This window comes from Electrophorus electricus, chromosome 2, assembly GCF_041902795.1.
Source record: "Electrophorus electricus isolate QZ-2024a chromosome 2, ASM4190279v1, whole genome shotgun sequence".
Taxonomy (NCBI): Eukaryota; Metazoa; Chordata; class Actinopteri; order Gymnotiformes; family Gymnotidae; genus Electrophorus; species Electrophorus electricus.
Window position 1 is genome coordinate 27,221,811 of NC_137498.1, and position 15,451 is coordinate 27,237,261.

The 15,451-nt window shown below is 41.6% G+C and overlaps 1 protein-coding gene across 3 annotated transcripts in view; it reads left to right on the plus strand.

The window, feature by feature from the left end:
- Positions 1–14,598, plus strand: part of kmt2ba (lysine (K)-specific methyltransferase 2Ba) — a 33,540-nt gene extending 18,942 nt beyond the window's left edge. The window contains exons 11-37 of one of the 3 annotated variants that reach the window (XM_081697505.1): positions 509–907; positions 999–1,112; positions 1,523–1,666; positions 1,898–1,990; positions 2,183–2,300; positions 2,647–2,760; positions 2,906–3,093; positions 3,240–3,335; positions 3,668–3,778; positions 3,988–4,064; positions 4,581–4,705; positions 4,822–4,901; positions 5,007–5,141; positions 6,034–6,192; positions 6,284–6,395; positions 6,670–6,748; positions 7,026–7,186; positions 7,582–7,737; positions 7,812–10,428; positions 10,525–10,644; positions 10,720–10,841; positions 11,046–11,180; positions 11,279–11,531; positions 11,758–11,865; positions 11,985–12,068; positions 12,239–12,368; positions 12,775–14,598. In XM_081697505.1, the coding sequence (XP_081553631.1) occupies positions 509–907; positions 999–1,112; positions 1,523–1,666; positions 1,898–1,990; positions 2,183–2,300; positions 2,647–2,760; positions 2,906–3,093; positions 3,240–3,335; positions 3,668–3,778; positions 3,988–4,064; positions 4,581–4,705; positions 4,822–4,901; positions 5,007–5,141; positions 6,034–6,192; positions 6,284–6,395; positions 6,670–6,748; positions 7,026–7,186; positions 7,582–7,737; positions 7,812–10,428; positions 10,525–10,644; positions 10,720–10,841; positions 11,046–11,180; positions 11,279–11,531; positions 11,758–11,865; positions 11,985–12,068; positions 12,239–12,368; positions 12,775–13,050 (6,306 nt within the window). In that variant the 3' untranslated portion in view covers positions 13,051–14,598. Of the gene's footprint in view, positions 1–508; positions 908–998; positions 1,113–1,522; positions 1,667–1,897; positions 1,991–2,182; positions 2,301–2,646; positions 2,761–2,905; positions 3,094–3,239; positions 3,336–3,667; positions 3,779–3,987; positions 4,065–4,580; positions 4,706–4,821; positions 4,902–5,006; positions 5,142–6,033; positions 6,193–6,283; positions 6,396–6,669; positions 6,749–7,025; positions 7,187–7,581; positions 7,738–7,811; positions 10,429–10,524; positions 10,645–10,719; positions 10,842–11,045; positions 11,181–11,278; positions 11,532–11,696; positions 11,866–11,984; positions 12,069–12,238; positions 12,369–12,774 lie in introns of those variants that run through there. The other 2 variants (XM_035529173.2, XR_014117173.1) reach the window with 2 other exon arrangements.
- The last annotated feature ends 853 nt before the right edge of the window (positions 14,599–15,451 follow it).

Below are 15,451 nucleotides of genomic sequence, written 5' to 3' on the forward strand. Positions count from 1 at the left end.
AATGTCATTGAAATGGACATTCTTATTGTGAATTTAAGTAATTATTTGCCTTTTGTACAAATCCCAATAACTAGTAACTGTAAAGTCATGTTTTTAGGTCATTTGCATTTAAAAATATTTTGTATTATTTTAAAATTGGATAGTACATTTGTCACCAGCATGAATTTTAAACATTTTTCTGAATTTGAATAAGCCAATTTGCTTTTTTGGCATAAGTTGTCTGTTGAAAGCCATAATATTTTTTCCACAGCTGCACTCTAACCCTCTTTGTAATATTAGCTTGGCATCTTTAACTGTTTGTCTTAAATTCTGGAATATTTGGACTCTTTCCTCTTTTCCATCTGCTCACCTGTCCTGTTCCCTCGTCTTTCAGAGACAATGCTGCCTCCCTCTGCACCTCCTCCTCCTGCTCCTCTTCCTCCTCGCCTGCTCTACGTATCCTGTGGTCATTTTGCGGTCCTCCTGTAATGCTCCTTCCCCTTTCCCCCCTGTTCTCCTCCTCTCCCAGCTTCAGCGTTGCCCTCCCCCACAGGCCCTGGAGCCCGGTGACGCCCCCATGCCCGGTGACCCCCCCGGCCCGGCAGGAAGTCCGTCTCTAAAGCTCCGGCTCAAGCTCCAGCTGCGTTTACAGAGGCTGCCACTTAGCGTGGTGCGAGCGGCCGAGGCATCCATGGCGCGCCCGCTCGACGCTGAGAAAAAGCACCAGGAGGAGGAGGAGGACCTAGGGGAGCAGGCAGAGAAGGGGGGAGCACGGAGACAAACCCATACTGACCTCCCCTGTCTTCCTCATTCTCAGAGCTCAGTGGAGCACACACCGCCTAGTGTCCTGGCCGCCCTGGCCAACGGCTTTGCACAACGGGAGCCACAGGCACGAGAGGCGGCACACAAAATCCGTGTGGACTTTAAGGTTAGCAAGAGGCATGCAGCATAATAAAGCCTGTTCAACCTTAAAATTAAACAAATCTGATGAATGCTTTCTGTCACTTTTTTGCTTTCAGGAGGACTGTAACATTCAGAATGTTTGGGCGATGGGTGGGCTGAGTATTCTCACATCGGTTCCAATGACAGCCGAGTATGTGTGTCTGCTCTGCGCTAGTAAAGGCCACCATGATGTAAGAGCAGATATTAATGAAAAATTTGGGGTTATTAATCAAATGCATATAATTGATTAGAAATTGTGCATACAACTTTATTGTTCGGTAAATGAAGCGCTCACCTTTTAGCTTGCGTGTTTTTTTACTTGGAGTAACAAACAACCTATCCTTCATTTCATTCAGTACTTTTGTTGTTTCTATTGGATCGCTTTTTCTTGAAGTTTGTAGTAGAATACATCACTACATTTGTACACAGTGCATTGTTAGTTTGGTGGTTCTATTTATTTGGATGCAGTCTGACTCAGGCTGGGGGGTGTATAACTGATGTGTGAAAGCTTTAAGGAATATCTGTGGTAACATAAAATCCACATTAACCTGAGCATATGAGGGGAAACTAAAGCGAAACTATCCTACCTCCTGATTTTCAGATGATCTTCTGTAAAATGTGCTGTGAGCCCTTCCACCGCTTCTGTCTTCCATTGGACGACCGTCCGCAGACCAACAAGGAGAACTGGTGCTGCAGGCGCTGCAAATTCTGCCACGTCTGTGGCCGCAAGAGCAAACAGGGAAAGGTACTCACACAACCCTGCCTATCTGCTCCATTTCCCCGCACCCTGTTTCATCTTCCATATGACCAGGATTAAAATACTATAGTACATAAGGAATGCCTAACTGCAGTTTACACTAACAATATTGTATTAAATAGTGAATCCAGATTTATATCGATTCCCTTTTTATAGATTTCTTAAATGTTGTAATTTTAGAAAACCCAGACCCATCATGTCCTTTTCTGTTTTTCATAGCCGGTTTTGCAGTGTAGAAGGTGCTTGTACTGCTACCACCCCTCCTGTCTAGGACCCTCATATCCTAAACCAATAAAGTGCAGTACACCATGGGTAAGGTTCTAGCAATCTGTTATGCATCCACACATGCATTTGCATATGTCCATTAGAATTCAGACTAATTCTGCTCTTATTTACAGAAAGAAAGTATCATTAGCAACATTTGACACCTGTCGTGTAGACGAGCTCCAAAGATTTGTATCCTAGAATGTTTCATAATTAATCTTGCACATTGCTTCTTTGTAGGTCTGCATGTTGTGTATTCGGTGCAAGAGCTGCGGCGTGACACCGGGGAAATCGTGGGACTTGGCCTGGAACTATGAGCTGGATCTCTGCCCTGACTGCAGCAGCCTCCACAGCCAGGGTTAGTTCTGCCTCAGGCTGCAGTAATAAACAAGAGCCTTGCTGCTTGACACATTTATGTCCAAGTTAGGAATCCTCCTCCTCTTTTTTTTTTTTTTTTGCTTGAGCTGTTACCTTGCAGTCATGTTCATTTGAGTAGAGCAGAAAAGCTTGTGAAACTTTCCATTTAGATGGAGAGCGTGATATTGGCAGGTAGGTTACAGCCGGCTGTGTGGGTCATACTTTTAATCCAGATATTGAAAGGTTTTTGGGGATATACTGAAGAGCTTTGCTTTGTCAGCATATCCTGACTCTTCTCTGTATGTGTGTGTGTGTGTTGTCATTGTTTGTTTCCCCTTGTTCTGCAGGTAACTTCTGCATCGTGTGTCTTAAGTGCTATGAAGAGCATGAATTTGACAGCAAGATGATGCAATGTGCTCGCTGTGCTCACTGGGTACATCCCAAGTGTGAGGGGCTCACAGGTTAGGGTGTCTCACCAGTTTTCGTTTGTTTTTATTTGCACTTTTTTGCACCAGATTGATATCACCTGTAGAATTACTGCAGTAACCAACTCTTTGCAAATTTTCTCTCTCTCTCCCACCCTCCCTCTCTTTTTCCTCCCCCAAGATGACTTGTATGAGATCCTGAGCAGGCTGCGGGGGAAGAGTCTGGTGTTCTCCTGTGCAGCCTGCAGTAAGAGTTTCCCCAGCGGCTGGCAGGATGTGGTGCAGGACGTGCTACGCTCCGGACTGGAGAAAGTCATGAATGGCTTGCGGACCTCCCCAGCTACCTGCCACCTGCAAACCTGCTCACAGGTAAAGTTCTTCACCAGCTTATAGACCTTAAGACAAGGTTTGCTTTGGAGGTCTCAGCTCTTCTTATGTTGCTTTAGCCACAGCTCAGTGTAACAGGCTTCTGTCATTGATTACAATTCACTTTGTATGTTTTCAAACACGGCAAGGCATGTCCTGATGCTGAGAGTATAAAGGCCAGGAAGGCAGTGTGTGATCTTCATGCTGTGGGAAGAAAGCTTGAGGAAGGCCAGTACATGTCACTGGTGAGTGAGCTCAGCTATGCTCATGCAGCCTAGGAAACCTAACATAGGTGTACACACTAACCACTCTACAGAATACAGTAAAATTTTCTAAAGTTTCCTGTTACTTGGAACTACAGATGTATCACTACGGTGATCTTATTTAATGTGTCTAGAACTTTCATTTTGTCTTACATCCTGGCTTAATTTTCTGTGATGCTGTTTTTTTGCTGTCTCTTCTACCAACCACATCCTGTGTCATAAGACTAATTGTTTTGAATCTTAAGAATTTTCTGCAGTTGTTAATTTGCAACTAATTTATCAGAAGTAGCAATAATTCTGATTTTGTTATACAGAAAGTATTTCACGAAGATGTGGTGATGGTGCTCATGAAGAGGCTTCAAGATGAAGCATCTCTTCCAGAGGGTCAGAGGCCCACAGCCCAAGCCAAGGCCTTATATGTAAAGGTAAGCCAAAGTTCCGAACTATATAATCGAGGGTAGATAAAGGCTCTGTATAGCATTGTCAGAGCTCCACACTGCTGTTGACCTGCACAGTTAGTTGTGCATGTTAGATGTGATTTGGGATTTTCTGTTTTGAACAAAATGTTTGTGGGGTTTTTTTTTTCTGAATGAATGTGTGTGTGTGTGTGTGTGTGTGTATATTTTCTTTGCAGTTACTGGAGCAAGCTTTCAGTTGGTTTGACAGTCAGGACCCTAAAATGTGGAAACCCATTATGAAGGAATTCCCAAGGTATTTACTTTTAATGTGTCAAAACAACCTGCAACAATTTGTCTAATGCTAGAATTGGTGGTGTTGTCAGTCCCAAATCGAATGGGCCCTTCCTTTTAGGCATGACCTGAAAACATTGGACCCATCAATCTCAGGATTGTTGCATAATCTCAGAATTATGTAATATAGCCAGAAAATATCTTGGATTTACCACTTTTCTTACTTTGGATGTCGAGCACTACACTAGACACAGCATCTAACTTCCATCGTTATGACATGTAGCCAGTTGTACTGTGATCAAATGTATAAAGCTGAAAATAGATTTAGTTGTTCCCAGGGTATTTTAATGTAGCTAATAGGATACTGGAAAATAAAATGCTTATATAATTTAACACTGTTTTGTATTTTGCATCTGTTATCTGGCTGCTTACTAGTGTGTGCTTTTTCTGTGCCAATCCATAATTACTTAACACATGCATAACTGCTGAGAGAGCTTATTCTATCCCTGCTCTAATAATGTGCTCTCTTGCTCTACAGTGGTATGCTTGCTGAGGCGATAATTCCACCCTCTGATGAGCACACTTATGCACAGTGGTTGGAGCGGCAGGACCGCAGTGTTACCAGGGCAAGAGAGACCCAAGAAAACTATTTAAAAGCACTAGGTAAAAATGCCCAGATATCGACTCTTAAGTCATTGTCAAGTCCTGCTATAGACAGACAGAGATTAACAATTTAGCTTTTATTTTAATGGCTCTGTTTTTGTCCCAATGAACTGTAGATCCTCAGACTATGACTCTGCCCAGTGTAGATGAAAGACAGTGCTCTCTCTGCCAACAGCAGGGTGATGCCAAACCCAGTGTAAGTCTGTCATCCATGCAGGCTCTCTACAAGACTGTTGATCTTTCTTTAGTGTTGTACCTTCTGCATTCAGCTGTCTTATCACTCTTTTTGTTGTATTCACAGGAGGCAGGCAGGCTGTTGTACTTGGGACAGAATGAGTGGGCTCATGTGAACTGCTGCATTTGGTCAGCAGAGGTGCAGGAGATTAAAGGAGCCTTGTTGCATGTACACAGTGCTGTAGCCAGGGGGCGATTCATGGTGAATACTATTTTGATTCATGGAAAAGTAATTATTTAAGAGGTGTGTTTGGGCAAACCAGTGGTTGGTGAAGGCTAGGCTGCAAATGCTTACACAGCTTTCCAACGCAGCTGTAGTGCGTTTCTCCGAGAGAGCCACAACCAGTGGGTCAAGGAAAATGAGTTTGCCAAGAATATTTTAAGGTTACATCTGGGAGAGTACTCAGTGCATTCTCTGCAAGCATTAAGCATCTCAAAGGTTACAGTCAAAACACCTAGTCCTTTGCTAACATTGTTATACATGATTAATTGGTTAGTAGGTGAGTACAGCAACTGGATTCTGATGTTCTCTCAATTCTCCTGGTTACACCATCCATTGATTAATTAGATATAATTTTAATTCAGATATCATTTTATATGCGAAGACTTCCTTTCTGTAATGATGGGCTAGCTTCCTTCTTTTACATTGAACAATACTTTCTTGTACTTCTAATTTAGCTGTGTCCAGATTTTCTCCTTCGCGGCTCATGGATAGCCTTGTCTATAGCAGCTGTGTATCCATAAACTACTGGCTCTTCTGTCTTACTGTACTGTAGTATACAGTTCTGCTCAACACATTTTACATTTGCTTTTAATAAAGCAATATGGGACTTCAATAAGCAGAACACTACACTAACTTCTCCAAAGTAGCACTTAGTGTTTTGTTAAAAACTTTTGTCTCTCCCCCTCTCGCTCACACAGGGCACAATGTAAAACTCCAGTCTTAAACATTATTTTTTTAGGACATTAAATATATCAAAAGTTCAAAATCAGTACGTAAGTAAATGGATGCATATGAGTTCATTTCCTCTATACAGCCTCAAAGCAGTGCATGCTCTTGCCTCAGACTAACTTCTACCCTCTTTTCTTCACAGCGATGTGAGCGGTGTGGTCACACAGGAGCAACAGTGGGCTGTTGTCTCTCTTCATGTCAGAGTAACTACCACTTTATGTGTGCTCGCGCCAGCCACTGTGTCTTTCAGTGTGATAAAAAGGTCTACTGTTACAAACACCGGGACCTCATCAACAACAAGGTTCATTTGAAATGCGATTTATGTTCCTCATATCTAACTTGGCCATTGTCAAATGAGCTCTGAGAATTTCATACTTTTTCCTCATTCGTAGACGACGAATGGCTTCGAGGTTTTGAGACGGGTTTACGTAGACTTTGAGGGTATTAACCTTCGCAGAAAGTTTCTAACTGGCTTGGAACCAGAGTGCATCAACATGATGATTGGTACGTAAACCAGTGTGTAGTGATGCAAATAATGCGCACTTAATAATGTGCATCTTTTTAACCACTTTTTTCCCCTCTAGCTTTTCGATTTATTAAGCACAACCTTGAGTACGCCAGACTATATTTAGAGTAAAGCACTGAAGACTTCATTGACATACTGAAGAACACATACTACACATGCATACTTAATTGGCAGTAGGTAGTGGTTTTCATATTTTACTGTGCCCATTTGCAGCTGTGACAACCATCTCATCCGTATGTTTCTTCAATGCAGGCTCTCTACAGATTCACAAATTAGGTGTGCTGACAGAGTTCTCTGCAAATTCAGGGAAATTGTATCCTGTGGGTTACCAGTAAGTAAAATTAAACATAAAAAATTTGGAAGTTTTGACTGAGTTGGCTTATTGGAGGGGGATGGTATTTCCATTCCATTTTAAATCCTAAATTATTTTGCAAATGAAGTATTCATCTATAGTTGAGAAATCCAGTCTAAAGTCTCTCCCAATCATTTTCGATGTTTAGAGGATTTGTTTATGCATAGCTGCAACATCATCTTATGTAATAAGTTCTGTAGTGTATGTAATAAATCTGAGCCAAAGATGGCTCATCTTTTTGGTCTTTTTTTTCAAGATGCACTCGATGGTACTGGAGCACAATTGACCCAAGAAAACGATGCCGGTACACTTGTAAAGTGACTGACGTGCGACCATCATCACCAAGGGGTGCTCAGAATTCAGCTCAAAACCAGGAGGAGAACTGCACCATTGCACACAGCCCAAAACCACACGAAGGTTAGTTTTGCTGTTTTACTGTTTAACTGTAAATACTGCTATAAATTTTTGATGTGTTTCTTTTCAGTTGCACTATCAGACACTTCTAAGTGGATTAAACTGTCCTGTTTTGGTTTATGCAGTTGGTTGTAGTAGATGTTCTTAAATCTAAGAGAATTTGTACTTATTTCCTGATGTCATTTGCAGATGTTTTGGCAACTTTGCTTATTGGAATGAATTAAATTATATTGCAGTAATCATTCAGTCAAAAGAATGGGCAACAGTTTTAAGCCAATAAAGCAGGATCTTTGCACAAAGACTGCACAAATATTTTGAGGGTAGATGAGTAGACCTGGGGACAGCTAAGATGACTCTTCCCTTTTAAATTTGAATGTGACTAAGGTTATTTGTCTTAGATGTGGACATTGCTAAGACTGGTCCTGCCACTGAGCTGTGCCAGGGTACCCTGTCTCCTAACATTACATTGGACACAGGAGCAGGATGTAAAACTCCAGGCCACACACACAACAGGAGACCCGCTGGTGGAACTTTCCGACCGCTGCCCTCTCCAGGTACATTTTCTTCTAAAAACACGTGAATATCTGTATATATCACAGAGCTTGATACCAGCTTTCCCCCTCCACAGGCACTGCAGCTTCTACTTCTCATCACATCCTGACCATTTGTGACCTTGATGAGACGCGCCGTTCAAGGAGACTTTCCCTTCGAAGCCGAAATGGTTCTCCTCCCCATACCTCTCCTTCGGGCCCAATGAATCTGCGATCAGGAGGAACCCTTCATCCTAGATCACTTCCATTTAGTTCCCCTGTTTCTCCACTTGGTGCTTCTGAGAACCCCATGAGCTCCACATCACCTAGACGCAGGGGGCGCCCTCCTTCCTCCCCCTCTGGTGCTACCTCAGCGTATTCCCCTCGGCAAGGAGCCACTGGAGATCCCCCCCCAAGCATTTTCCTCTCCCAATGCCACTCCCCAAGGATTCAGCAACATTTCAAAGTTACACCACATGAAACTGCAGAGGTACCTCAAGATTTCTGTGCCTCGTTAGAGCCAGAGGATGCTGCAGGAATACCAGAAGAGGGTGTGTCCATGATTACAGTCATTGCTGATCACGACCCAGCACCACCTTCCTCGGATCAAGAGTTGCTCTCCACACACTTTGATGCAGATGCTGATGTGGAAGTAGGCTCCATGCTGAATGCAAAGCTGGAATTTGATGAAGTTCTGCTGAATGAGGACATCCCTTTGCACAGTGGTCCACATGGCAGTGGAGCAGTAACACGGGATCTTGAAGTCGCATATGGAGCACAATCTGGAGAGAACAGCCTGCTAGGTGAAAGACAAGATCCAGGTGCAGATAGCACTAGATACAACTCTAGTGTAAAAGACAGTCCTGGCTTTGCAGCTCCTGAAGACAGTCCTGGCTTTGCAGCTCCTGAAGGGCAGATTGAGTTAGACTCAGCTGATGAGGACTCTGGGCATTACATTAACTTCTCTCGCACAGTACTGGTTTGTGAGTCTGCCAGGGACTCTCCACAGACAAGTTTAACTGTCCTTCCTACCTCACAGTCCATTTCTCAGTTGGATGGAGCAGACAATGATTCAGAAAGTGATGCAGACGAAGCCAGTGGAGGTGATACTCAGGAACTAGTCAGTAGTTATAATAGACAATATACTGAGCCATTGAAAGGCATCACCCCTTGCATGGAAAATAACTATGGAAGCAAGCTAGTTTGCACTAGCACAGCAGAGTCTGTGGTAGAATTAACAAACGATGTTAGTGAGCCAGACATTTTGGAAACAGATTTGGTAGAACAAAGTTGTGAAATACAGGAATTTCAGGTGTCAAAACCTTTACCAGAGAATGAGGAGATGCTTGTTGACTCTGTTACTGAAGTATTCTCTTCACAAGAAGATATGTCTATGGAGGATTTAATGGTGCAAGAATCGCAGCTGGAACCTGTAGTAGAAATTCAAGATTCAATGTCCTCTTCCCATGCCTTTGACCCAAGCAGTGACCTTATTACTAGACATGAGGACATTTTGATGGACCATCAACCAATAGAGGGTTTAAATGAGGTGTTATTAGATCCTGCCAGTGGTAATTTTGTCTCTGCTCAAGATGGCAGCATAATGTATGCATGTGATTCCTTGTCACTGGATTTGTTACACCAGGATGTAAAAGTGCCAAAACAGATCAAGTTGCTAGAGCCTACAGTAAAAGAGACATCAGCTCTTCCTTTTAACAGTGTTGGAAAAGTGCAAATAATTGCTTCAGGTCTACCCCCACAAAGGAGTTTTATTATCCCACAGCCTACAGCACAGCACAGGGTAGTCAGAATGACTTTACCTGCTGGTACATCATTTCCTTTATCTGTGCCTGTGAGCATGGCTTCTACTTCATTGGCATCCTCAGTTTTTGCACAAAATACCCCTGCTGTCAGTTCTTCGGTTGTAATTAATGGTCTGGATACTGTTCCCAAGGATACCACAAGGAGCAGAACTGTTGCCATTCGCATTGCTCCTGCCAGAAAACCAAGTGTGGCTGACACAGCCTCCACCCCACAAGTTTTGCTTGTTAACCGTTCTGGTCAGATTTTAATAAAAGACCCACAGACCAATACTTACCAGATGCCTACTGCCAATTCACCATCCTACACCCAAATTAGCCAGATTGCTCAGATCATTCACAGTCGTAACCTTGGATCACGATCTATCCCAAGGGTTATTGTAGCACCTGTGCCACAGGCAAGCCTCAGCCAAGGTCCAACCACACATGTAGTATCATATACTAATGGACCTGCACCTTCAAGTAAAATTTTAATCAGGAGGCTACCTCAGAAACCTTCAGAAGCAAGAATGAACAGTGGCAATGTGGCTGTGAGAAGAACCAGTGGTGTAAGAGTCAAGAATGTTTCTGTGCTAGACTCCTCAATATCAGAAAGGAGCCAAAGAGATGAGGCACAGTCTATAATTGAGAGAGCCATGGCAAGTCACCGGGAAATGGCAATCCCTGGTGTTCTGAGCCAATGCCAATACCAGGTTCACCCATACCTCAATAAGATCCACTCTCCTGAATTGGTTGAACAGTCTCTGAGATTGCATCACCAGAATCAACCTGACATTCTGTCCCATTCAAGGTCTCAGGTCAGGGTCAAAAGAGTGTCCTCAGTGTCAGATCGAACTGGTGTAAAAAAATCCAGGACGGACTTCACAGAGCAGACAGTTCAGGATGAGCTCAACAGGTTAGTTGGGCTATGGGTATGAACTGAATTGGCATTAAACAGATGTATGTGGAACCTATCCAAACCATGAACTGTCATCATTTCTTTTAACTGTAGAGCCAATAAAGTCCGCATTAAGGCCCCAACTGTTAAGGAGGTGCTAGACTATGACCAACATGAAGTTGAAAATGTGGAAGAACCAAAGATTGATGAACCCAAAGAATATGAGAGCAAAAGGTTAGCCACTCAAACACTCACATCTACAAACACTGCATTAATGTACACAGAACCCATCATTGTTTTGTTTTATAGAATTGGTGCAAAGGAATGTGAACCTGATGAACCCCAGGGAAGAGAAAAGTGTGGTCAGGGCAAAACCCATGTATGGGTCAGCTCCAGAAACAGTGACCTCTCTGACTGGGGGCCCTGTGCAGGTATCATATGTTTATAACATGTGCATATGTATTGTAATCTACTTTCAGTATTTCTATTTGGCTCTGAGCAGTTTTGCAAGTACATTTGCAAGTACAAAACTTGGAATTGATTCCAGACTAATTTTATCCTCTGTGATCACAGTGGCTTACAAGCAGTGTTCTTTTACTGCAAAGGAGATATCAAATATTCATCTTTTTTCTCAGGTTGGAGCTCAGATGAGGACTCTCCATCACCCTTTAAACAAGAGCAGGATGGGTGTTCCACATACGACCAGCCCCATCTGCTCTTCAAAATTACTAGCGATGATGGCTTCAGTGTGGAGGCAGACAGCATAGAGGGTCAGTATCTTCTTGCGTCAGCACATTTTAGAGTGAACCATGATCAAATGATATGTAAATATCTGTGTTCCTCTTCTTGTCATTGTCTCCTTCCTTAGTGGCATGGAAGGCGGTGGTGGATGGTGTCCAAGAGGCACGGGCAGGCTGTCAGCTTGAGCACTTGCCTTTGGGAGGAATGAGTGGAGCCAGGGTGCTGGGTGTTGTTCATGATGCTGTACTGTTCCTGCTGGAACAACTGCAGGGTGCTGCCCAGTGCCAGAAGCACCAGTTCCGTTTCCATCAACATGAAAAACCTGAGCAAGAGCTGCCAGTAAACCCTAGCGGCTGTGCTCGCGCCGAAGTCTATTCACGGTATGAGCACATAGTTGGAATGTTTTTAATAGATAAATTGCTGATTAATTTAAGATCGTAAGCATGGTTAGTAAAGCATCTAGGGCAGAATTAACTTGGGCCAGCTTGGGTGTTTGTTGTTCTTTACAATAATTGCCAGAGCTATTGTTCTGTTTGTATGGGCAGATGTTTCATGTGCAGAAAGTTCAAGGCTTATGACAAGGGATACTGGTCTCATGTCCTGCAGGAAATCCACATTTGATATGTTCAACTTCCTGGCCTCTCAACACCGCCAGCTCCCAGAGAGCAGGCCATGTGATGAAGATGAGGACGAAGTCAAGCTCAAATCTAGCAGGTCAGTATGTTGTTGAAGCCTAATCGTCTGTGGTCAGTGCAATGCCAAATAGATTTTTGTTTACCTGAACTTAATGTAATGTCAAGAAAAATATTTTCTCAATTACAAAACCTCTTTAGACGTGCCACCAGCATGGAGTTACCAATGGCAATGAGGTTCCGACACCTTGAGAAAACATCTAAAGAAGCTGTTGGGGTTTATAGGTAAGGCAGCCAAATTAGATGCAGGTTGCTCAACTCTGAAATAGACAATAGATTTGAAGTAAATATTTTAATTTTGTCATGCAATGAATTATGTAACATAAATTGAAATGGCATCCCTGCTAAGTTTCCTGACCAAGTATTGTCCTCATATTTTTTTCATTTGTTCATAGATCTGCCATTCATGGACGTGGACTTTTCTGCAAGAGGAACATAGAAGCTGGAGAGATGGTGATTGAGTATGCTGGTAATGTCATTCGTTCAGTGCTTACTGACATGCGGGAGAAATATTACGACAGTAAGGTATGCTATATACGGTGGCTCGTCAGCAGTGTTTTCATCCTGCTAATCTTTTTAACTAACCCTTTGTTACTCATCAACCTTTGTCACTAACCCTTTTTGTTAATAATGTTAAATCATCCTAATAAATAATTAAACAAGGGTGATCCCCCGGTCTCTTTAAAAAATATTTAGTGCATGGTGTAATGTGTTCATTTAGCCAAAAGCACCATAATTATGTTGAAACTTGATTCTAAATGACAGTATGAAAAATGACCTGTTATGTTCTTCTGTCTTTATCTCTGTCATGTTGATGGATGCTTTTTGCCATCTCCTTTTTGAAAATTGTCCCTTAATGTGTGTCTGTATCTCTCTCTCTCTCTCTCTCTCTCTCTCTCTCTCTCTTTCCCCCCCCTTTATGAATAATAAGGGTATTGGCTGTTACATGTTCCGCATCGACGACTTTGATGTGGTGGATGCCACCGTGCATGGAAATGCAGCACGTTTTATTAACCACTCTTGTGAGCCCAACTGTTATTCACGAGTCATTAACGTGGAAGGCCGGAAGCACATTGTCATATTTGCCCTGAGGAAGATCTACCGTGGAGAGGAGCTCACTTACGATTACAAATTTCCCATTGAAGATGCCAGCAACAAGTTGCACTGTAACTGTGGAGCTAGACGTTGCAGGCGCTTCCTGAACTAGGAGTACTTACTTCTCTCACATGTACAACTTGAATGAGGGGATCCATATTATAGATATTGAAGGTACTCAGGGGTAATATAGGAAATAAGTAAATAAGGGAGGAATTTGTGCATTAAAGGAAACATTTTAGCTTAAATTAACACCCATTTATGACTTTGAAATTTGCCTAGTTTGTGAAACCCTTTTTTTTTTTTTTTTGGACCAAGCACCAGCACATCTGGCCGATCATTTAAAAAATGAAGACAGGTTTTTTTGTTTTTTTTGTTTTTTTTGTGTGGTGGTGGTTTTGTTTGTTTTTTAATTTAATAATCTTTTTACGTTTAGTTTCCCGTTCACACTTTGTCCTGCTTAATATTTTTCTTACAGAATATCAGTAACCTTTGAAAACACAGCCCTTTTATTTAGTTCTTGCTTAGCTATCTAGCCCCTTTTCAGCATAATTATTAAACATATTTTGCTCATACATTTCCTGAAGTTGACTTAATGACTGCTCCCAGCTGTAGTGCACTTCCTAAGTTCAATAGTACTCCTGAGTGTAAGTTCAATATTATGATTCAACAGCATTCTTGTATTTTTGCTACTGATTTGGAAGAGCTCATTGATTGAGAGTCCTCCATTAGCACCTTATCAGTGTTGCTCTGTATTTTATTGCAGAGCAGTAGATTATTATAACCTGTTACTGGAAGTTTTTCATTGAACATTTTTAATAAAGGTGCTAATGAAGGCACCAGAAATATTTTCACTGCGCTTTTTAAATTCTAAACAGCTTTGTTTCCCTTGTGATGACTGTGGTTTGTGAGCCAGTTTGTGACACCAGAATTTGGATGACTACATCTGGGTACTTGTACAGATTTTAATTTTTTTTAGCCCATTCAAAGGGTATCCATAATAGTGAGGAATTTAAGTTCTGTGTATTTAAATGGGAGGTGCTTGACGTTCTGCTGTGGGCAAATTATTTTTAAATGTCCCGTCCCATCCCCACTTAAACGTTAGTTTTTATATGTTCTTTACAGTGCTTTGGGAATTACTCAGTTACATTTGTCATAAGGTATGAAACCTATCAGCTGTACCCAATTTCCGTAATTGCAATGTCAAAGTATAAAACAGGAATGTACAGCTGCTTTTTATAGCCATGTGTTTTTCTTTTAAAAATATCTTTACATCTGACCATACCCTCCGCAGGTCTACTACCTCAGTGGCTTATGACCAGTGATAGCTAGTATAATAAAATTAACTGTAGCACAAATTTACAAAGTTTGCTTTGGTTCTACACTAGCATTTATTTTATGCAACATGACTGCAGATTATAATTGTTTTCTGCTTTCAATAGGCTTTAGGTCCTCCCTCCTTGTGCTTTTGTACAGAATGTTTTGTTTACTTGACATGAAGAGTAAGGATTGAGTCCCTAAATTTAGCATGATGAACTCTTGTTATTTAGCACATATGTATATAATTGTACAAAGATTTTGAACCCTGTAAAATTTTTCTATGCACTTTTTATTTATGATGAACCAAACATAATAAAGATCCTAAAATGTTTGAACAAAATATATTTAACTTGCATTCTGAATGGCACTAATACTTTGCCTTTGTTTTTTATAATTGTTTTTGTCTTGCCAATTTAGTCTTTTCAGTTAACCACAATCTCGAAGAACGTGCTCTTGGTTCCTTTGGTGTGAAACATTCTGCAACCTCTTCTTGCCTGTGGAGTACCTCTTGGAGGTTGCTGGAGAAGAATGTTAATATGAACAGTAACAAGCATGTAAATGTACAAATTGCAATTTGAATCCGCTTTTCATATTGATATAGGTATGAAAACCAGAATTGTAGTGGGACAGCCTTCCACAAGCCACAATCGATACACTGTTCAAAGGCCATGCCTCACACTACATGAAGCAATTATTCAATATTTGCTGATTTCCAAAAATATATTCTCCTTCGCTGGCTTTTTCGTAATTTTTTTTTATTTAAAGCAGAGCTTTTTCCACGTTTGCCACCCTTTTTTCCCCCTCCATGTTTAATTTGGTGAAATAGATTTTTTCAGTATCAAATGCAAACTGATTTTCACTGATGCCAGTTGACCCTTCATGCTAGTTAAAAGAACCACACTTCCAGGTCTGACTCACAACCACATGCCCAGCAAAGCAGCTTTAAGTCTGGGCAAAATTCAGACTTTTTAACCCTTTAAATAATAAAAGCACCAGACTATCAGGCCCTCCAGGTCACACAAGCATGCCCAACAAAGAAGGTCTGGGCCTGGGCACACTTCAGACCGTTTGAGTCTTTAGATAATAAAAATATTCCAATGATTCTGAGACATTTTTCCTTGTTGAATGTGCATATGAAATCCTCCAGGCATAATTCTCTTTTTTTCTAAGTGCAACATTCAACAACATGTAGG